This window comes from Nerophis ophidion, linkage group LG06 (genome assembly GCF_033978795.1).
Source record: "Nerophis ophidion isolate RoL-2023_Sa linkage group LG06, RoL_Noph_v1.0, whole genome shotgun sequence".
Taxonomy (NCBI): domain Eukaryota; kingdom Metazoa; phylum Chordata; class Actinopteri; order Syngnathiformes; family Syngnathidae; genus Nerophis; species Nerophis ophidion.
In genome coordinates this window covers 75,611,521-75,635,898 of record NC_084616.1, presented here as the reverse complement: position 1 = coordinate 75,635,898, position 24,378 = coordinate 75,611,521, and the positions used below count along the sequence as shown (strand labels likewise).

Below are 24,378 nucleotides of genomic sequence, written 5' to 3'. Positions count from 1 at the left end.
ACTGACTCCATTAACGACGTCTCGAAATAGTGCAAAGCAATAACAATTTATCAATAGCTCAACGTTGTTCAAACGTTAATGTCACACAACACACAAAATAAACATGTAAAGCTCACTTTATTAAGTTATTCCTCATCCACGAATCCCTCGAATTCTTCTTCTTCAGTGTCTGAATTAAACATGCCACAAGAGCTCTCGCAACTACGGTAATCAGCCGTCTACCTTATTTTCCCTCAGAAGAAGCGCGTGGTGCATGCTGGGATATATGACTGTGGGAGGCGTGCAGAGTTTAAACTCAAGGCGATTAGTCACACATAGAAGACGGGAATAGAGCAGCAGCGAAATAATTTAACATTAACAGCAGCGACTCTGACTCGTTTAATAACGACTTCGACGAGACGGAGCCGGGCATTTTGGATGCCGTATTCGCCCCACTGTTTGATTCCAACACTGAAGAAGAAGAATTTGAGGGATAAAGTGAGCTTTACATGTGTATTTTGTTTGTTGTGTTGTGTGACATTATCGTTTGAGCAACGTTGAGTTATTGATATATTATTGCTTTGCACTATTTCCAGTGTTACTATATTGTGATTGCACTAACGTTTCCATCCATCCATCCATTTTCTACCGCTTATTCCCTTTTGGGGTCGCGGGGGGCGCTGGCGCCTATCTCAGCTACAATCGGGCGGAAGGCGGGGTACACCCTGGACAAGTCGCCACCTCATCGCAGTGCACTAACGTTTGATTTACCGTAATAGTATCAGACTGTTTTTTACATGTTCATTGAATCGGGGAAAATAATAAAACAGCTGTTTATTCATTTTGGGAGTGAACGGAGTTGTCAGAACGCTGGTTTGTAGTCTATTAATAAAGTTTGACTGACCTATCTGTTTTGTTGACATTCCCTTTAGCGCACCTCCATCTAATGGATGCATAACGTAACCCCAGCCTCTACTGTAGCATCCATTCTATGCGCCTTATAATGCGGTGCGCCTTATATATGAACAAAATATTCAAATATGCCATTCATTGAAGGTGCGCCTTATTATCCGGTGCACCTTATAATGCGGAAAATACGGTACATGTACAATTAGAATTTAAAAAAGCAAGGTCAAGGTTGATTTGTTTACAGAGCACAATTTGAAAACAGACTACTACTCCAAAGTGCTGTGCAGAATAAAACAGAAACGTAAAATATTAATAACAATAATAATCATAAAAATCACAATAAGCACAGAAAATTATATATAAAAACAGATTAAATTGCATAAAACAATGCAAAAAACAGGCTGGTAAAAGACGGGGGAAAAAAATCTGAATCAGTACAGAACCTTCTATATATAAAACAATTAAAAATGCATAAAAAGAAAAATGCATGTATATATATATATATATATATATATATATATATATATATATATATATATATATATATATATATATATATATGTCCAGTCCAGGTTATGTTAAACGCCAGTGCAAATAAGTACATTTTTAAAGACGATTTAAAAGTATCAAGACATGTTGCAGCTCCAAAATTCAGAGGTAGATTGTTCCAGAGTTTAGGGCCTGCTACCACAGAAGCCCTGTCTCCTATAGTCTTCAGTCTCCACCTTGGACATTAAAGCACTGATCAGATGACCTTAGAGCTGACTGAGGTACGCAGAATAAATAGGGCAGATATAAAAAAGGTGGAGCCAGTCCATGGAGAGATTTAAAAACAAAAAACATTTTGAACTGAATTCTAAAAACAACAGGCAGCCGGTGGACAGAAAACCAGTACAGGAGAGATGCGCATTTTTCCTTGTTCCAGTGAGCAGGTGTGCAGCTGCATTTTAGACCAGGTGTAAGCGGCGAGTAGAAGACTGATTAATGCCAATGTATAGAAAATTACAAACTGTGGACTGCTGTTGTTAATAGTTCATGCAGGACTGTTTCTAACTGGTTTATGGCCAGATAAGATTTGACCTTCTGAAGTAGTCTAAGCTGGAAGAAGGCCGTTTTTACCACTGAGCATGTTTGTTTGTCAGGTTTAAAAGTGTTATCAATAAAAAAAACAATATTTTTTTCGTAAAGGCAGCAGCAGGACCATAGCGGACCAAGAGAACTGTTCAGGCCAGAAAAGAGAAGAAGGCAAACAAAAAGATGAGGCAGACATTTAACCTGCAGTACATCGCCTTGTTAAATAATTACACACTGTTTAATTAGAAAACATAATGTCATGTAGATATAGTTATTTCATTTATACTACACTTAACAAGTAAGTTACAAACGTCAATACTTCAGCTTCCATAGCAGAGGTGACCTCTAAAGTTTACAAGAAGTAGTGATGTAATTGACAAATACAATCATAACCACCCAGTAATAAACGCCTTACAGGCATTATATAATCAGGTCATAACGTGTGAAAACTTACTTTACTTTCTCCATCTTATCTCCTGTGTTTACAGCTGAATGACTATACTACAGCATCGACAGCAAAAGAATGTGTGGCTTTATTTGATCCAATAATTGTGCCTGGTAATTTTTGTGTGGCCCAATTCTTACTTACAATTACTGATCTGCAACTGCTGCTTGGCTGAACCAAAGCGTCTGACAGCACCAGAGACGAATTGGACTTACACCTGTAGAAAAAGAGAAGCTCTAATTACAACAGTGTGCGCGGCTAAAAATGATCAAGTTTGTTCAGCATCTTGTGTGTTTACTACAAACAAAAATATACCTACTATACAAGAAAAACTAGCTAACAGTACCACAAGAAAGCCTCGTACAAAAGGGGAGTAGTTTTACTTTACAACTGTGGTACCTCGGGTCATATGCGCCACTTTTTGCAAACAATTGTATCCAAGTTTTTTCCCCCGTTTTTAGAAATCGTCTCAGTTATCTTGAGATCAAACTTTGCGTATAACAAACCACCCCTTTGCCAGCACATCAGTCCGCAGAGTCAAGTGCTCACACAAAGTATCACGACTCAATCTCTTTGGTTGCAAAATATATTGTAACGTCCCGGAAGAGTTGGTGGTGCAAGGGGTTCTGGGTATTTGTTATGTTGTCTTTATGTTGTGTTACGGTGAGGATGTTATCCCAAAATGTGTTTGTCATTCTTGTTTGGTGTGGGTTCCTAGTGTGGCGCATATTTGTAACAGTGTTAAAGTTGCTTATACGGCCACCCTCAGTTCGACCTGTATGGCCGTTGACCAAGTATGCCTTGCATTCACTTGTGTGTGTGAAAAGCTGTAGATATAATGTGATTGGGCCGGCACACAAAAGCTGTGCCTTTAAGGTTTATTGCCGCTCTGTACTTCTCCCTATGTCCGTGTACCACTCCGTACAACGGCATTTTAGTCAGAAATTGTACTTTTTGAAACCGAAACCGATAATTTCCGATAACATTTTAAAGTATTTATCGGCCGATAATATCGGACATCTCCATTTTCAACCCAAAAATTCTTTTAAAAATGAATAAAAATCAGGGTTTCCCCTAGATTGCCAAGACACCAGTGGCAGTGGGGGCGTGGTCACTATGACATTATATAATTTGCTCTGATATGATGTTCTTTTAAAAAGGATCAAAAAATGTATACAACACACGTAAAGCAGTCTTATTAAGCATTATTATTAGTAGTAGCATTAACATATTTTATTTATTTATTCTATATACATTATAAAAAGCAAAAATAATAATAATAATAATAATAATAATAATATTAGTGGTTTCATGTTTGCAATCCAAAAATTGATATTTAAAAATAAGTCATGGTTTACCATAAATACCTGTGGCGGAAGGAGTGTGGTCGCCATGAAGTCTTATAATATGTATAATTTGCTCTGATTACATTTTTTTTAAAAAGGCTAAAAATGTACATACATTTAAAAACAAAACTGTTTTATCAATAATTTGTATTAACATATATTGTTTTGCTATATTTTCAATTGTTGCTGCTTATTGTATGATGTATCTTGTTGACAATTTCTCAACTGTCTATATTTTTGTGATGTTATTATAAACTATACTCGTGTTTAGAGACTACTTCTGTCCCTCGATGTCACCTATGAAAAGCAAGCTGCAGCGAGCATGATGTCACCCCTGCTTGGCTCTGCTGCACCAGTTGAACTTTCTCAGCTTAAAAGCTGCCATCACCCTCTTAATATTTGCATATTTGGTAGATGATGTCCACGGATACACGTGAGCTATATTAAAGTTATGTCCACATCACATGCTGACTACGCTGCAGACAATCGCGTGAGTGTTGTTTTATCACGACATCCAGCTCTGTTTTCAGTGATCAAAGTCTTTTTTTCATCAGCCAATTTTTTGGTTCATCACTAGTCAATTATTGCACAAATAATAGACTATATCTATCTATTTATCTATCTATATATCTATCTGGGTATATCCATTCACACTGTAATGACCTGCTAGTGGTAATGTGTTATGTTAACACACGATCCGCGGCTGAAAGCGGATTGGCGGAGAATAAGGAAATGCGTGTCCGGGGTAACACGGAGACAAAAGTGTTTGCACGGTAGGTAAAACCTGCTGGAATTGGGCCAGTTGTTAGCAGAAGATTGGCAATAAAAGTTAAAAAATATCAGACTTTTGACTTCTTCTGGAGACTGCAATACACTGTTAGTTTCACAAAAACAAAAAATATTTTCAATGCGTGGCGGCTATGATTTTGCTATGGCTGTGCACCACCATCAACTAAATTAAGGGAAACCCCTTTAAGTGCAAAAGAAACCAAATGAATGTATCATTATTGCTTTCAATTGATTTTCAGAAATTATTAAATCGATTTAGAATCGGAAATGAATACAAATTTGCGTGTGAATCGGTATAATTTGAGCACACCTATTAATTTCTCCACATGCACATATCTATTAAAATAAATGTTTTGATCAAGTGTGTGGGGGGGTTCTTTTAAACTTGAATCCACTGTGTTCTCATATGGACTTTTATTAGCACATAAAGCCAACAACATAACGAGTAGAATGATCAATAATGGATACATCTCAGGGACAATACCTCTATTGAGAGGTCTAAAACAAGGGTGCCCTTTGTCCCCATACTTATTTATTATTACTATGGAAATATTGCAGATTAAAGTTAGATTGAGTGGACCAGCAGCACGCACAATCATGTGTGTTTACGGACTGTATCCCTGCAAACTGTATTGATCTATGTTGATATGTGAATGAGTGTAAATGGGGTAGGGAGGTTTTTTGGGTTGGTGCACTAATTGTAAGTGTATCTTGTGTTTTTTATGTTGATTTAATAATAAAAAAATAAAGTAAAAAATTATAAAAAATTGTTCTGCGGCCCTGTGGTTGGGGACCACTGGTTTACATTACTTTTTACGGGCACAATGTATGTGGTTTTGGTCTGACTTTTTGGAACGGATTACTAACAAAATCCGAGGTGCCACGGTATAATTACAATGTGTTTAACATCTTATTACATTTGCATCACAGTACTTTATAGTGCTCAAAGGAAAATCTTTAACAAAAGTCAATCATTGAAAAGGCTGTCTTAAACTGATTAACTGAACTAAACCAGGCTTTCGAGCAAATACCACAGAAAAGTTGAGAAAAAACATAAAACCCGGACAGGACGGGGATAAATACCTGTCCAGTATTTGTGAAACCTGCCAGTGAAAATGTACAAGGATCAGCTTCGCTACAGCCGGTAAAACCTGCGGGAGAAAAAGAGAATGATTGGTTGAATCTTACTGCATATTATATTATGTAAGGCAGGCACAGCAGGACACATTATGACCACCTCAGCTTGTACTACAGGCCTAACCACTAACGACATGCACAATAATACATAATAATAATCCTTTGTCCTAAGGGTTAATGAGCTCCTAATACACCCAACAACGAGAGAATGTGTTGAAGATGGTGCTGAATCATGGACATTTAGATAATATGAAATCTTCCTTAAAAACATTTGATCACGAGGCATGATGTGTGGGTCTTGTGGTATTGTTTAATTACAGAGATAATATAATCTTCATTTCCTGCTTGTTAGACTGTGAGAGCACCACAAACAACTAACAATCGCTGCCCGTGTGCTGCCAGACTAGACTGCACTTTTAGAAAGAAAAAAAAAACACACTGGGGGCCCTTAAAATGTTGCATCTAAATTAGGGATGCACCGATTAATCGGTAACCGAATATATTCGGCCGAATATGGCAAAAAAAGCCACATTCGGCCTTCGGTGGAATGAGTTAAAAACAAGGCCGAATAGTGGCGTGTGACGCAATTTTTTGACGCGGTGACGCAATCAACCAACGTGCAGTGACGTTGGGATATGTTGTGTACCTGTATAAGTGTATGAGGTTACATGCAAATACTCTGAGATTTAGTGGGGCCTCTGTTTATATTATTAGCCTGTTGTGTAGGCTACCTGTATAAGTGTATGAGGTTACAAGCACACACTTATTGAGATTTAGTGGGGCCTCTGTTTACATTATTAGCCTGTTGTCTAGGCTACCTGTATAAGTGTATGAGGTTACAAGCACACACTTATTGAGATTTAGTGGGGCCTCTGTTTACATTATTAGCCTGTTGTGTAGGCTACCTGTATAAGTGTATGAGGTTACAAGCACACACTTAATTGAGATTTACTTGAGCCTTCTGTTTACATTATTAGCATATCTACTGTGGCTAAGCAGACTTTTGCCAAAAGGACAATAATTCATTTGTTGTGGGTTTATCCACTTTAATGCACTTTATTTTTTTTTGGAATGCATGTTTTGTTTGAAGGCCTAATATAAATGAAAAACTTTGTGCTTTTTTTGAAAAGCAAAGGCTACTGGAATATTAAAAAAATGTCAATATTCAATAAAAAAAATTACTTTATTTGAAAAACATGTCTAAATATTTATTCTAGGCTATTTATGCAATATTAAAAAATTGTGAAAAACTGCATTCATTATTCGGTATTCGGCCTTCGGCCAAGCGTTTGAATTTTATTCGGCTTCGGCCACAAATTTTCATTTCGGTGCATCCCTACTCTAAATGTTTTATTTCAGGAAGAAACAATACAATGAGAATTGAAGTTGGATAAAATTTTGAGTAATGCGTGTCCAGCTTTGACAGAGTATAGATTTTGTGAAAATATGTCACAACCATTATTTTCTGAAAAGCAGCAACACAAGTAGATAAAATGTTTTGGTTTATGCATGTGTGAGAAATATATCTTTGGTGAAGCTGCAGATATGTTAAATAAATAATACGTCTCAAACTATCCATCCATCCATCCATTTTCTACCGCTTATTCCCTTTGGGCTCACGGGGGGCGCAGGTGCTTATCTCAGCTACAATCGGGCGGAAGGCGGTGTACACCCTGGACAAGTCACCTCCTCATTGCAGGGCCAACACAGATAGACAGACAACATTCACACAATAGGGCCAATTTAGTGTTGCCAATCAACCTATCCCCAGGTGCATGTCTTTGGAGGTGGGAGGAAGCCGGAGTACCCGGAGGGAACCCACGCAGTCACGGGGAGAACATGCAAACACCACACAGAAAGATCCCGAGCCCGGGATTGAACCCTGACTACTCAGGACCTTTGTATTGTGAGGCAGACGCACTAAACCCTCTTCCACCGTGAAGCCCACGTCTGAAACTAAAAAGGCCAAATTTGCACATTTACACTTATTTCCATCTGATATATTGTATTCCAGGAATTTCAACTGACAAAACAGCACTATACATTATGACAGCTAAAGTAATCCTTGTATTACAGAACATTAAACAATGCTCTGTTGTTAAATGAATGACATAACACAGAACAGTTCAAAAGACTCGGGGTGAAAAGCTCAGTTGTTCACACACCCGAGGCAGACAGTTTTGTTGGAAATCTGCATGTTTTTATTGAGGAAAAAAATCTCTGTTGGCGTGGATTTTTAAAATTTTTTTTTAATATGTCTGTGCATGTTTTCTATATCCTAGACTTGGTTTCGAGTCAATTGCAGAGAATGATTGGAAACTGGGCAAAGAATACAAATGTATCCAGCTATGTGAACCACTACACAACCAAGGGTGATACAGTGTTGTAAATTATTTCAGTTAAATTTAGGGATCTCTCAATTGGATTATTCAATGATTTTATTAATTATTACGATTATCAGTACATCTTTTTCCCCATTCAGGATTTATTTTGAACAAGGTATATTAATCAAAATCCATTAAATAGAGTTAAATATCAGACAGAACGATGTAACTTTTCTCACAACAAGAAGTTGCTCCTATTGCACAAACTATGATCGCGGTTTTGTTATCCATCCATCCATTTCCTACCGCTTATTCCCTTTTGGAGGCGCGGCGGGCGCTGGTGCCTATCTCAGCTACAATCGGGCAGAAGGCGGTGTACACCCTGGACAAGTCGCCACCTCATCGCAGGCGGTTTTGTTGTATGTGCTGAAAAAGCACTTACAAACACAAATCTTGAAACTAGGTTTTTTATTTCTAAATAACTAAAATAAATAAAGACATGTATGTTTTGTGTTTCTTATGCTTCACTGATATTTTTTTTAGACTTACCATTTTGTCTGTTATAATGGCAAGGCTTTTATTGTTTCAAACATAGGTGGTTTGCAATCATGTGACTTAAGAGGCACACCCGGCCACTTCTGGGTTTCAGGCGATGGTCTAAGCCCCATTAGGCTCCTGTTTATTTACCTGCATCAGTGCAGATTTAGCGACATTTGGAAAAGTTTAGAAGCAAATTTAAAACCGATCATAAAAAGAACTGTGTATTTTTACATTCTTGAGAAAAATGTTTTTTTAAATACTTATACCATTTATCATGAACAAAAGGTTACTGCAACCTCACTTCACTTGACACTTACGGTATTTAAAGAAGAAAAGATAAGAGGCACATCATGTCTTTACATCTAAGGGGTGCACAAATTAACCATTAATCAGTGGACGACAAAGTTGACGTGGACCTATTTGCGCATCGGTAATGTATTTGATTGACATGACGAGTGCTGTGCTGCTGTGATCGTGACGCTAATGAAAAAAAAGGATAAGTGTGTTTGAAGTTGATTTCCTACTGCAAATATTAGTCTCATCTACAATTCATGTCTGCAGTTGTTTGTATGCTGTGAAGTTCGTATTTTGTCACATTATTTAGCTATAAATGTACCTGTTGTTCAGCATGAATCTTCCCCAGCGATATCAAGATATAGTGTATGCTGTTGAGCTTATGAGAGATTTATTAATCTAGATTATTAATTTTATTAACGTTATTTCCTTGATGGTAACAATTTTTACTAAAGATAATGTGGTCATTCGCGTCTAATAAAGCACTTGGCTTTTCTGCACAACAACAACAACATAAGCTTTTAGTTTCTGTTATGAAAATAGACAATGAAAATACAGTGGATTGGACCAACAATCACCATATTTATTACTGGGACTTAAAAATGTTGGTAGTTTATTTGCACAACCAGGTCTTTGTGGTTATAATTCGGCATAGCAACCACAAAAGAACACAAACTAATGCGATATCTTGTCCTTTCTTTACGTTTCGTTCTGCTCTCAAACACTACTAATATAGTACAGAATAAACTGGATCGCATCAGACAAAGATTCTCAAACAAATCAAATGTTTAACCAAAATTTTACAAAGTGATCGCTGCAGACACAAGCATGTCCGATTGTATCCCGCAAGATAATGAAAGGGATATTTTTAAAGAGACATTTCCTTTGAGGAACTATTGTTTTTTTTTCAGGACTTTAACCTTAAAGGAGCCACTTCTTTCAAGAATCTATTAAACCTATTTCCTATCTCCCTATTTGAACAACTGCAACACCCAAGAATGGAACAGCAATACGGTATTTTCAGCTCAGCCTTTATATTCATTCACTTGTTTTAATGCGACGCTCAAGCTGCTTGACCATCGTGTGGACTAAGCCGCAAAGAAGAAAAACAGATGTGACATCATATGCAACCCTCCTATCAGTTTGTAACGTAGCACCCATCCATTCATCCATCCATCCATCCGCTTATTCACTTAGGGGGTTGCGGGGGGCGCTGGAGACGATCTCAGCTACAATCGGGAAGGCGGGGTACACCCTGAGCAAGTCGCCACCTCATCACAGGGCCAACACAGATAGACGGACAACATTCACACTCACATTCACACACTAGGGCCAATTTAGTGTTGACATTCAACCTATTGCCAGGTGCATGTCTTTGGAGGCACTTTAAGAATAATTAAATGAAAACTGCGTATCAAATAAAATCTATTAGATTAGATTAGATAGTACTTTATTTATTCCGTCAGGAGAGTTCCTTCAGGAAAATTACAATTTTCAGCACAATCCCATTCAAGATCAGACAAACATTACAAACATTATTATTATTATTATTTATTATTATTATTTCTAGCAGGCCCTGTGGCGTCTTACTCTGTTCAGCGGTCCTTGAACACACCGTAAAACCTCTCAGACTTCTAAACCTCTGAGTATAGGGCGGTCACTCTGTTATAAGGGAGCACAGCTTGTAGGTTCAACAAGCACGATGTACTATCTTTGTTTTAGTTTGGATTTGAAGTTTAGATTGAGGTATGTCATTTCTAATCGGGGAAAGACGTTAATGTCTCTGGTTTTCATGTTATCATTTAAGCAAGCAATCTGGCGCCAGTCAATCCATGACTTTATCAAAGTGCAGTTATCAATGATGGTTTTTCGATATATTTTATTTAATATGGGTGATTGATTGAGAAATGTATTGACATCTTAAACTAACACTAACTGTCAAGAGTTATTATTACCATTTATTGGTACAGTCCTAGTCAGAAGAAACAAAGCATTCCAAACAACTGGGCAGTTATGTGTAAGAGTGTTGGAGTTTATAAAGTCTGACTGTTTCTGTGGCCATGAAAGCATCAGGGAGTAGCCCGGTGTGTGTGTGTGTGTCTGCGTGTGTGTGTGTCTTTTGGCGCTAGTGAAAGGACAGTTGAGGGCGGAATTTTTGTTTTGTTTTATTGCCGTTTATTGATTGTTGTCAGTTGAGCGGTTTAGACGGGGTGCGGTGCGGGCATGTTTAACTACTCCTCGTCCTCTAGGGATGATACCTAAAAAGAAACAGATTATTTACCGCCATGGAGGTGAGGCCTGCTGACTTAGAAGTCTGCTAAGGGAAGTTAACTGCTTGCTAGAATGTTACATTGTGTTAGTTCGCTTGTTGCTGTCAAATTTGCAGAGACAAATAGCTTGGTTGGTAGAGTAGCCGTGTCAGCAACTTGAGGGTTGCAGGTTCGATTCCCGCTTGTGCCATCCTAGTTACTGCCGTTGTGTCCGTGGGCAAGACACTTTACCCACCTGCTCCCAGTGCCATCCACACTGGTTTAAATGTAACTTCGATATTGGGTGTCACTATGTAAAGCGCTTTGAGTCACTTGAGAAAAGCGCTATATAAATATGATTTACTTCACTTCACTTCACTTCAAACAAAGCTCGTACGTGTCATCAACTTAAAGGCCTACTGAAAGCCACTACTACCCACCATGCAGTCTGATAGTTTATATATCAATGATGAAATATTAACATTGCAACACATGCCAATACGGCCTTTTTAGTTTACTAAATTGCAATTTTAAATTTTCCGGGAGTTTCTTCTTGAAAACGTCGCGTAATGACGACGTGTACGCGTGACGTCACGGACTGTTAGGAAATACGAGCACCGCACACACACACAGCTAAAAGTCGTCTGCTTTAACAGCATAATTACACAGTATTTTGCAATTTGTTCAATTAATATTGGAGAAGTCAAGTAGAAATATGGAGTTGGGAAGCTTTAGCCTTTAGCCACACAAACACACGGTGTTTCCTTGTTTAAAATTCCCGGAGGTGAAACTTCACTATGAATCAGAGCGGTCAAGCCAACATGGATCCCGACCGAATGTCAACCAGCAGGTTTCGGTGAGAAAATTGTGGTAAAAAGTCGCTTCTTACCGGAGATCAGCTGAGCTTGCGCAGTCCATAAAGCTGCCGTCGACTTCCCTGAGACATTGGCGTCAACACACCCGTGGACACACACTTCCGACTACCAGGTACTGTTAAACTCACTAAAACACTAGCAATACAATAAAAAGATAAAGGGATTTCACAGAATTATCCTAGTAAATGTGTCTAAAAAAATCTGAATCCGTCCCAATGCAATCGCGTTTTTTTTTAAACTTTTTTTTTTTTTTTTCTTGTCTGTCGCTATTAATATCCTCAAACACAAATCTTTCATCCTCGCTCAAATTAATGGGGAAATTGTCGTTTTAGCATTCCGAATAGCTGTTTTTGTTGGAGGCTCCCATTAAAAACAATGTGAGGATGTGAGGAGCCATCTACGGGTGACGTCGTCTGCTACTTCCGGTACAGGCAAGGCTTTTCTGTTAGCGACAAAAAGTTGCGAACTTTATCGTCGATGTTCTCTACTAAATCCTTTCAGCAAAAATATGGCAATATCGCGAAATGATCAAGTATGACACATAGAATGGACCTGCTATCCCCGTTTAAATAAGAACATCTCATTTCAGTAGGCCTTTAAATGATCAAGATACAGCAATACTAATAAAAAATATTGTCAACCAAATTTATATCATTTACATCGTGTATCGTGTAAATTGCGCTACCCTAATCACCATACATCTCAGAATCTTTTTATCGTCACACCCGTGGTTGGCATCACGTGAGTTGGCGCTGCACGTACATGTGGAATGTTTGGATGTAGAAAAGCAGCAAGTAGAGCACTCTTACCTTCAATGCAACAGCCACAATGTTGACCTCCTCGCTGAGCACCCGTTGGCTCTCCTTGTACGTCAGACACGTGAACAGATACTCCTCCGGATCAAAGGAGTCGGCACCCTGTTGCTCCACGTCGCTGGCCACGCCGTCATAGTAGGTTTCAATGTCCCCTTGGTCCTCCTCTTCCCCGCCGTCGTCCTCATCCTCCTCTTCAGAGTTCACTCCGAAGTCTTCCTCGTTGCTGTCAGATGCCTGGCTGTTCATGTCCACAGACATCCAGTCGACCCACTCGGCCACCCGGACAGGTAGACGGCGCGCCTACCTGTCGGATCCTTGCGGTCTCTGATCGATTGGACGAAAGGGCTTGTAGAAGCTCCGCCTCTTCCACCCCCGGGTCCTGATGATGGCGTCGCTGTTCAGAGACACCTTGGCATCCGGCGAGTCTGAGCCACGTGGCGATCGAGGTCAGCAGCAGCGGAAGAAACAGAAGAAGTTGCACTCACCGTCACTCATTTGGAACGCTGGTTTTAGAGGCTTATCCGAGAAAAGGACAAAACTGGAAAAAAAAGAAAATTAAGTTTAGGGAGGCAAACAACTTGATACAAGGGCTGGGCGATATATCAAATATACTCGATATATCGCGGGTTTGTCTCTGTGCGATATAGAAAATGACTATCGATTCGTGATATTCGAGTACACGTTCTCACGCAGTTGCTTTTAGCTACGGGCATTACACTCCAGGCTCTTCTCACTCTTTCTTGTCTCTCCTCACAGACTTAAAACAAGCACACCTTCTTACATATGTCACATACGTATACGCCCTCACGGAGCAGAGAGGTAGCTGTGGTGCGAGTGGTAATACGAGAGAAAGAAGGTGCGAATCTGGTAACAAATGAAGGAAGAATTAATTCCCAAGAAAAACAGCACGGGGTCCATCATCTGGTGGTGGTTTGGCTTCAAGTGGGAATATGTCGAATAGACAACTTTAAATTTATCAAGTGTGGGGCAAAAGCGTTGCTACAAAAAGTAGCATTACTGCTAATATGTAGCATCATTTGAAGTCACCTGCTAGAGAATGAAGAGTGATTACTCCGCATGTCAACATCTCCGTTCGGTGCCACACCAACAAAATGCCCAAGCAACCATTTCCACATCAACACCGTATTTAAAAAATAGTCAACAACAGAAGGAGATAGCGTTCGCAGGAACCTACCACATAGCGAAGGACAAACACTATCTGATTTCCTATTATGCAGCTCATTTTTATTTGACACTTATTGAAATATCTTGTGTGACTTTATTTGTTTTCAACTACTTTAGCGGCGTTCTGTACAAAAAGTGCACTTTAATTTAGAGTTGTTTTGATATGTCATCTTAGTGACATTTTGCACAAAAGTGCACTAATAGCAGTACAGTACATATTCCGTACAATCTACCACCAAATGGTAGCACCTGAATAAGTTTTTCAACTTATTTAAGTTGTGGTCCGCGTTAATCAATTCATGTTGGATACCACCCGCCTATATGATGCGATCACGGACATAACATGATCTGTATTTTCTAAACCCCAACAACCGCATTATATCGAACTTTGAGTGTATTAGGAGATAGGGCCTGTCAACAGTCTGAGTGCTTTTGTAGTTGCCTAGGGTTTGCTTCTATTTTTTCCCCTGACACTAACTGCCAAATAAGGACTTGCTTCAACAAGCAATGTTGTAATAATTGTTATGGTTTGTTTGTTTCCGTAGTTACACTAAAGTGTTTACACTTGCGCATGTCCGAAAATAAGTAAGCAAAAGCAGAGCTCAATTAATCTTAGGCTCGTTCAAAGAAATGTGACGTAAGCAGAATCCTACTCAAATGAGTGTAAGTTATTTTATCCAGCATGCCTCGCCCTGCGCCGAAAACAAATGTTGCTGTGTAATATTTTGTCCCACATATTATTGCAGATAAACTAGATTATTGCCAGCTTTACATCGAAACGAAATGAAAAACTAAAATAATCATTATATGCAAGTAACCTTTTACAAACGCAATAAATCTTTTTTTCCAAGATGGCGCTGCTGTAGTGGCTGCTGTAGGCAGGAGCTCTGTGCTCATGTATCATCCTTTTGTGTTTCCCTCTTGTTTTCATGTGTTATTATATTTTTTTGCCTTTTGGTCCAGGACCCTTTGGGACTGTGTGACAAGGGGTGGCACTTTCGTGACCTCTGTGGTGCTTTTTTTGTGGACTTCTGGATCTGCCTCCCGGAAGCCTTTTGGCCATGGAGACCAGCTGCTGAGTCTGTTTGGAGGGACTGGAGGAGATGCGGATGAGGGGGACAGGGCTGCGGCGCTACCACTGAGCGCTGGGACGGAGAGGCTTCGCGGTGTCTTGACTGGGTGAGCAGGTGTCGGACACCTCAGTCACCTTGGACGTATCCTCGCTCATCCATGCGGACTGGACATTGGCCGAGAGTGGAGTCGGCTGGCTTGGTTGCTTTGTTGGGTCTGCTCCTGTCTCTGGCCATGCACCCTCCTCCCCAGCGTACGATGGCGTGGAACACCTCAGAGGCCAACACAGTGTATATGTTTATTTTACTTTTTATTCATAGCTGTATGTAGAAGTGTCTGCTTGTATCTGCTGCTTTAATGTCCTCTGTGTTCTTTGATGTTTCCCTCTTACACACATGTAAGAGGGATGTGTACTATGGCTATGAGTTGTTTTTTTCCCTTGGCCTCAGTCTGCACCCCCACTCCAGGGCCCAGGCTAAAACCGATTTTTTTAATTTTATTTTAATCTTCTATTCTTTTTCTCTCCCCCTTGTTTACCTGTATGTCATCTTTTTTTGTAAGGGGCGCAGGAAGCCGGCAGACCCGTCAGCGATCCTGTTCTGTCTCCCTGTAATGTTTGTCTGATCTTGAATGGGATTGTGCTGAAAATTGTGATTTTCCTGAAGGAACTCTCCTGACGGAATAAATAAAGTACTATCTAATCTAATCTAATCTAAAAATGTGTCATCTGATTTTTTTTATTGTAATTGGAAGGTTTATAATCTTACTTTCAATTATGTGAAATAAGTCAACAAACAAAAATAAAATACAGTGAACATTAAAGTGCAGTTTCCCCCCAGCTTTTCCTGGATTGGGTGGTTTGTTTGGTTGTCTTTTTTTGCTGCCAACACTTTGGGCAAACTGGCTCATTCATCCGCTTTGATGGACTCATCTTGCTCATTTGGTTTGAAGCCGAAATATTCCCACACACATATTAAGTATTGCAGTCATCTTTTTCCTTCCTAATTTTTTGTTACATTGTGGTGCTTCTCACGAGCGAATAGAGCGACTGGTAGGGCTTTGTTTGTGCATCTTGTGGCAGTTTATCTGTGTGTCTGCAGTCCAACCTATGCCCACCGAGACAAAGATTGGATGGCTCTCAAGAGGGTTTGGTGCATTCATTTAATGATGCTATTAAATAAATGTGCCTTGGTACTGAGAGCGGTGGACAGAGTGAACACTCTTGTGAACTGTTTGAAAGCAAAAGGCAAAAACAACCAAACACAGACATGGCAATTTATCGATACAAAGTTACTGAATTCATTTTCATTTATCATTCCATTCATTGATCCATCGGCTCAGGCCTTAGCATGCCCACATATTACTCACTATTAAAGTTAATTTTATGCAGTGGATTACTTCTTTTAACACTTGTGTAAGGATTTTTTAAAAAAAAGCTTTAAAAAACTGAAAAGTGAGGTGAATTTAATGACGTCAAAATCGTTTTTGCACTATGGCTTTGTCATCCAAAGGTAAGACTAAGAGGTAAGCTTATTTTTACGCTAGTATGACCGTTTACATTGGTAAATGTTACTTAAAACACATGTAAGTGGTCTCGGAAGTACCTAGAAAATAAATACAAAGGATGTGTTAATAAAAGGTTGATAGCCACAGTTTGACCATGGAACTGATTATTACAACTTGCATGACTTTCTATGGTGATAATATTAAATTTCAAACAGCTAATGTTCAACCTTAGATGTTCTGTTCCTTTGTTAAGTTTCATAGGACATTAAAAATAATTTTTTTTATTTTTTTTCCATAATGGCTTTGTGTCAAACTTGATGCAATGTAGGCATGACACATACTCAGTGGCCTAGTGCGGTGGTTCTCAACCTTTTTTCAGTGATGTACCTCCTGTGAACATTTTTTTTTTATTTAAGTACCCCTTAATCAGAGCAAAGCATTTTTGGTTGAAAAAAAGAGATACAGAAGTAAAATACAGCACTATGTCATCAGTTTCTGATTTATTAAATTGTATAACAGTGCAAAATATGGCTCATTTGTAGTGGTCTTTCTTGAACTATTTGGAAAAAAATATATAAAAATAACTAAAAACTTGTTGAAAAATAAACAAGTGATTCAATTATAAATAAAGATTTCTACACAAAGAAGTAATCATCAACTTAAAGTGCCCTCTTTGGGGATTGTAATAGAGATCCATCTGGATTCATCAACTTCATTCTAAACATTTCTTCACAAAACAAGAAATAATTAACATCAATATTTATGGAACATGTCCACAAAAAATCTAGCCGTCAACACTGAATATTGCATTGTTGCATTTCTTTTCACAGTTTATGAACTTACATTCATATTTTGTAGAAGTATTATTCAATAAATATATTTAAAAATGATTTTTGAATTGTTGCTATTTTTAGAATATTTTAAAAAAAATCTCACGTACCCCTTGTCATACATTCAAGTACCCCTAGGGGTACGCGTACCCACATTTGAGAACCACTGGCCTTGTGGTTAGAGTGTCCGCCATCAATAAATCAATGTTTATTTATACAGCCCTAAATCACAAATGTCTCAAAGGACTGCACAAACCACTACGACATCTTCAGAAGAACCCACAAAAGGGCAAGGAAAACTCACACCCAGTGGGCAGGGAGAATTCACATCCAGTGGGACGCCAGTGACAATGCTGACTATGAGAAACCTTGGAGAGGACCTCCGATGTGGGCCGCTAGGGGACCGAAAGCAATGGATGTCGAGCGGGTCTAAAATGATACTGTGAAAGTTCAATCCACAGTGGCTCCAACACAGCCGCGAGAGTTCAGTTCAAAGCGGATCCAAGACAGCAGCGAGAGTCCCGTCCACAGGAAACCATCCCAAGCGGAGGCGGATCAGCAGCGTAGAGATGTCCCCAACGGATACACAGGCGAGTGGTCCATCCTGGGTCCCGACGAGTGGTCCATCCTGGGTCTCGACTCTGGACAGCCAGTACTTCATCCATGGTCATCGGACATGAGTTTGAACCCCGGCCGAGTCATACCAAAGACTATAAAAATGGGAGCCATTACCTCTCTGCTTGGCACTCAGCATCAAGGGTTGGAATTGGGGGTTAAATCACCAAAAATGATTCTCGGGCGCAGCCACTGCTGCTGCCCACTGCTCCCCTCGCCTCCCAGGGGGTGATCATGAGTGATGGGTCAAGTACAGCGAATAATTTCGCCACACCTAGTGTGTGTGTGTGTGTGTGTGACAATCATTGGTTCTTTAACTTAAATGAAAAGGCTAGCAGTTGCATCACGACCACCTCATGCCCTTTACACATGAGGACTCACTGCCCTAAGTGATAACAACATGACCTTACAACAAAATAACACTGAGCCTCAAGTAAGGACACATGCGTCATCCACGTGTCAACCGTGCTTAATCGATCCTTACAGCCGCAAAGTGAGGGATGAGATTAAAAGTGGTCATTTTTCACAATGCATTAACTTGTTTACAATGTTACACCTCCTCCCGTAGCCATATCTCCACCGGTTTTAAGTTGTCTTATTCTTGTCCTTATCTTGGCAGTGTACTGCATTGAACATGTGCGGGATGAAGGCCATGTGTCTGAGGGTTTTAGAGGATTAGCAGAACAAGCTTTAGCTTTAAGGGGATAGGGAGACGCACACCTGTACTGCAGTTAAGGGAATTGCTGTGAATGGACTGTCTCGCTGGGGAATATACTCAATTCCAATAAAAAAAAATTCAAATAATGCTCAATTTGTAAGATATCAAAAGGGGAACTGCACTTTTTGGGGGGAATTTTGCATATCGTTCACAGTTATTATGAGAGACAAAAACAAAGTCTATCTTGTCCTTTTTCAGTCATTACAGATTGGTGTCCTGACGCATTGTGTTGTGTATTAAAAACTCAAAAGCCATTCAGCTGCCGACGTAGAAGCTAGTTCACGGCTTACTAAGCTAGGAACAGTACTTCAGTGTTGGCCCCTACAGCAGTGGTTCTCAAATGGGGGTACGCGTACCCCTGGGGGTATTTAAAGGTAAGCCAAGGGGTACGTGAGATTTTTTTTAAATATTCTAAAAATAGCAACAATTCAAAAATTCTTTATAAATATATTTATTGAATAATACTTCAACAAAATATGAATGTAAGTTCATAATCTGTGAAGAGAAATGCAACAATGCAATATTCAATGTTGGCAACTAGATTTTTTGTGTTCCATAAATATTCAATCAATCAATCAATGTTTACTTATATAGCCCTAAATCACTAGTGTCTCAAAGGGCTGCACAAACCACTACGACATCCTCGGTAGGCCCACATAGAACCTTGGAGAGGAGGAAAGAAATGGATGTGGAGCGGGTCTAACATGATATAATATATAAATATTGATGTTAAAGAGTTCATGAATCCAGATGGCTCTCAATTTCAATCCCCAAAGAGGGCGCTTTAAATTGATGATGTGTAGAAATCTTTATAATTGAATCACTTGTTTATTTTTCAACAGGTTTTTAGTTATTTTTACATCCTTTTTTCCAAATAGTTCAAGAAGGACCACTACAAAAAAGCAATATTTGGCACTATTATACAACTTAATAAAACAAAAACTGATGACGTAGTGTTGTATTTTACTACTTTATCTCTTTTTTTCAACCAAAAATGCATTGCTCTGATTAGGGGGTACTTGAATTTAAAAAATGTTCACAGGGGGTACATCATTGAAGAAAAGGTTGAGAACTACTGCCCTACAGCAACAATGTCACCACAGCTTGGTTGCTATACAGGTTACGGAACGTAAATGAAGTGTTATTGGCGGTCTTTGGATGCACTTTTAGACTGATTTCAAGGCAGAATTGATTGCTACCATTGCCAGCATTGCTAGCCACCTAGAATTAGTTGATTTTTGCACATTAAAATGCCAAAAAAAGTTAAAATGCGTTATTTTCTCTCATAAGGATTATGAACGTGTTCTCCAAATGAATTGATTAGGTAGGTCTTTATTGTCATTGCATCAAGTACAACGAAACTTTGTTTTCAGCACAAACCTGTAGACAAACAGGGGGGCAGAACAAGAACGCTAATGGGTCTCCATAAGGCGCCCCGTAAAAAATGGGAAAAAGGTAAACGCTGGGGAAGGATGAGTAAAAAAATACAATCCAGACTAAGCTCCTAAGGGGGCCCAGTTCAGAGTGAGAAAAAAACCTCCATAGCAAAGCACATATACATACTACAACATACATCTCCAGATATCTAGCAACAGAGGGAAGGTAGTTCAAGGTCAAGTTGAACTACTAATTCTTGTGTTACCATTTAGTGGTCAATTGTACGGAATATATACTGTACAATCTACTAATAAAAGTCTCAATCAATCAATCAAAACGATAGGGAACATTTTTAAAAAGTGCAGTTTCCCTTAAATATATTTTTCTCATAGTCTATATTTTACACACAGTAAGTACAGGCCAAAAGTTTGGACATACTTTCTCATTCGAGAACGTGAAGATATCCACCTATTCGGAATTATGACAACAGGACATCGGCTGATTGGAGTAAGCGTTGCTATGGTTTGTCGACAAATTTGCAAGTTGCTGGCAGTCTTCAAAGTAGCCCAAAGCTGCCACAAATGATTGGAGGATGCGGGAAGAACTGTGGATTACATCGGACTGTCTACCCCGCAGTTTTTGAGGACCAGTCATTGACAATTTTAGAGTGAAAGGCAAATTAAATTTTCACTCGCATACAAAGCATTTTAACTTGGATTTTTTCGCTGGGTTCGAGACTCTCCCGAAGATCACTGCAGGAAGACACAACAAACTCCTTTTTTTGTCTCTCATGGACATACACCTGTTGTTGTGAACTTTGGACTAGCGACGGCAAATACATCAAGGCCGCGGAACAGAGACACACCATGGGCTTACACACAAACACACACACACACACATCCACAAAAAAAATATACGCCACACATACACCCTCCTGTCCCCCAATCCAATGCCCTCGACGCAATCCCATAGGGGTGATGAATGGATGGTCAGCGCCTGAGAGCTGCGGCCTACCACCATGACCTTGAACTACCTTCCCTCTGTTGCTAGATATCTCGAGATGTATGTTGTAGTATGTATATGTGCTTAGCTATAGAGGTTTTTTTCTCACTCCGAACTGGGCCCCCTTAGGAGCCCAGTCTGGATTTTTTTTTTTTTTTACTCAACCTTCCCCAGCGTTTACCTTTTTCCCATCTTTTACGGGGCGCCTTATGGTGACCCATCAGCGTTCTCGTTCTGTAAGCCTGTACACTGTTTGTTTGTCTAATCTTGAACAGGTTTGTGCTGAAAAGTTTCGTTGTACTTGTTGCAATGACAATAAAGACCTACCAACCTACCTACTTACCTCATTCAATGTGTTTTTTTATTTTCATGAATATTTACATTGTAAATAGTCACTGAAGACATTAAAACTGAGCATGAAAGTTTAAAATGAGCATATATTAATGCAGTATGAAGAAGAATGTTTTAATGTAGACACATAGAATCATCATACTGCTGTGATTATATGTATCAAGTGTTCATTCAAGGCTAAGGCAAAATATCGAGATGTATGCATAGCCTTCCCTAAACTTCAATGCCTTTTCTTAGGGGCACTCGCCTTCTGTTAATTTTTTGGGTTTAAGCATTAGATATGACGGCAAACCCTCATCGTCTCAGACGACGTGTTCCCGACGTCTACAAAGCAATTAGCTGCCGGCTGCCACCTACTGACATGGAAGAGTAGAACACAGTCAAAAATGAATTATCCATCCATTTACTTCCGCTTATCCAAGGTCGGGTCGCGGGGGCAGCAGCCTAAGCAGAGAAGCCCAGACTTCCCTCTCCCCAACAACTTTGTCCAGCCACTCCCGGGACATCCTGAGGCGTTCCCAGGCCAGCCGGGAAACATAGTCTTCCCAAGGTGTCCTGGGTCTTCCCTGTGGACTCCTACCGGTCGGAAATGCCCGAAACACCTCGGGAGGCGTTCGGGTGGCATCCTGACCAGATGCCCGAACCACCTCATCTGGCTCCTCTCCATGTGGAGGAGCAGCGGCTTTACTTTGAGTTCCTCCCGGATGGCAGAGCTTCTCACCCTATCTCTAAGGGAGAGACCAGGAAACTCATTTGGGCCGCTTGTACCCGTGATCTTATCCTTTCGGTCATAACCCAAAGCTCATGACCATAGGTGAGGATGGGAACGTAGATCGACCGGTAAATTGAGAGCTTTGCCTTCCGGCTCAGCTCCTTCTTCACCACAACGGATCGATACAGCGTCCACATTACTGAAGACGCCGCACCGATCCGCCTGTCGATCTCACGATCCACTCTTCTCTCACTGGTGAACAAGACTCCTAGGTACTTGAACTCCTCCACTTGGGGCAAGATCTCCTCCCCAACCCGGAGAATGCACTACACCATTTTCCGGGCGAGAACCATGGACTCGGACTTGGAGGTGTCACTTCACACTGCTGCGAACCGATCCAGTGTGAGCTGAAGATCTCGGCCAAATGAAGCCATCATCTGCAAATAGCAGAGACCTAATCCTGCAGCCACCAAACCAGATCCCCTCAACACCCAGACTGCGCCTAGAAATTCTGTCCATAAAAGTTATGAACAGAATCGGTGACAAAGGACAGCCTTGGCGGAGTCCAACCCTCACTGGAAATGTGTTCGACTTACTGCTGGCGATGCGGACCAAGTTCTGACACTGATCATACAGGGAGCGGACCGCCACAATAAGACAGTCCGGTACCCCATACTCTCTGAGCACTCCCCACAGGACTTCCCGGGGTAAACGGCCGAAAAAAATGTATTAATTGTATCATTTTTCTTTTAATTAAAAATGAAAACGGGGTCCCACAGACCCAAACACCACACAAGGGTTAAAGGCCTACTGAAAGCCACTACTAGCGACCATGCAGTCTGATAGTTTATATATCAATGATGAAATATTAACATTGCAACACATGCCAAGACGGCCTTTTTAGTTTACTAAATTGCAATTTTATATTTCGCATGAAGTGTCCTGTTGAAAATGTCAGTATGATGACGCGTATGATGAGGCGTGCATGTGACGTCTCGGATTGTAGCGGACATTTTTTTTCCACCCCGATCCAAGCTATAAGTAGTCTGCTTTAATCACATAATTACACAGTATTCTGGACATCTGTGTTGCTGAATCTTTTGCAATTTGTTCAATTAATAAAGCTGAAGTCAAAGAAGAAAGATGTAGGTGGGAAGCGGTGTATTGCGGCCGCCTTTAGCAACACAAACACAGCCGGTGTTTCCTTGTTTACATTCCCGAAGCTTTACTATGGATCAGAGCGGTCAAGCGAACATGGTTCCCGACCACATGTGTCAACCGGCAGGTTTCGGTGAGAAAATTTTGGTAAAACGTCGCCTCTTACCGTAGACATGAGCGGAGCTTGCGTCCTCCTGCAGCTGCGGACTCTCTTACCTCCTCCCACCGGAGACACTGGCGGTCACCACACCACTCCGACTTTCAGCTACCATATAATCTCACTAAAACACTACTAACACAATAAGCAGATAAGGGATTTTCCAGAATTATCCAAGTAAATGTGTCTAATAACATCTGAATCGCTCCAACTGTATAGTCTTTTTTTTTGTTTTCTTGTCCTTCACTCGTGTGAAGGACTCGGTGCGGCGTCTTCAGTAATACGGACGTTGTACCGACCCGTTGTGGTGAAGAAGGAGCTGAGCCGGAAGGCAAAGCTCTCAATTTACTGGTCGATCTACGTTCCCATCCTCACCTATGGTCACGAGCTTTGGGTCATGACCGAAAGGATAAGATCACGGGTACGAGCGGCCCAAATGAGTTTCCTCCGCCGTGTGGCGGGGCTCTCCCTTAGAGATAGGGTGAGAAGCTCTGCCATCCAGGAGGAACTCAAAGTAAAGCCGCTGCTCCTCCACATCGAGAGGAGCCAGATGAGGTGGTTCGGGCATCTGGTCAGGATGCCACCCGAACGCCTCCCTAGGGAGGTGTCTAGGGCACGTCCAACCGGTAGGAGGCCACGGGGAAGACCCAGGACACGTTGGGAAGACTATGTCTCCCGGCTGGCCTGGGAACGCCTCGGGATCCCCCGGGAAGAGCTAAACGAAGTGGCTGGGGAAAGGGAAGTCTGGGTTTCCCTGCTTAGGCTGTTGCCCCCGCGACCCGACCTCGGATAAGTGGAAGAAGATGGATGGATGGATAGTCCTTCACTCTAACTTTCCTCATCCACCATACTTTCATCCTCGCTCAAATGAATGGGGAAATCGTCGTTTTCTCGGTCCAAATAGCTCTCGCTGCTGGTGG

At 40.6% G+C, this 24,378-nt stretch overlaps 1 protein-coding gene across 2 annotated transcripts in view; it reads right to left on the bottom strand.

The window, feature by feature from the left end:
* The window catches only part of arih2 (ariadne homolog 2 (Drosophila)), a 50,985-nt gene that overhangs the window by 24,117 nt on the left and 2,490 nt on the right, over positions 1–24,378 (bottom strand). Inside the window, exons 2-4 of one of the 2 annotated variants that reach the window (XM_061904854.1) lie at positions 12,771–13,314; positions 5,626–5,693; positions 2,552–2,624 (exon numbers count right to left, since the gene is read on the bottom strand). In XM_061904854.1, coding sequence (XP_061760838.1) covers positions 2,552–2,624; positions 5,626–5,693; positions 12,771–13,034 — 405 coding nt within the window. In that variant the 5' untranslated portion in view covers positions 13,035–13,314. Of the gene's footprint in view, positions 1–116; positions 136–2,551; positions 2,625–5,625; positions 5,694–12,770; positions 13,315–24,378 lie in introns of those variants that run through there. The other variant, XM_061904855.1, reaches the window with a different exon arrangement.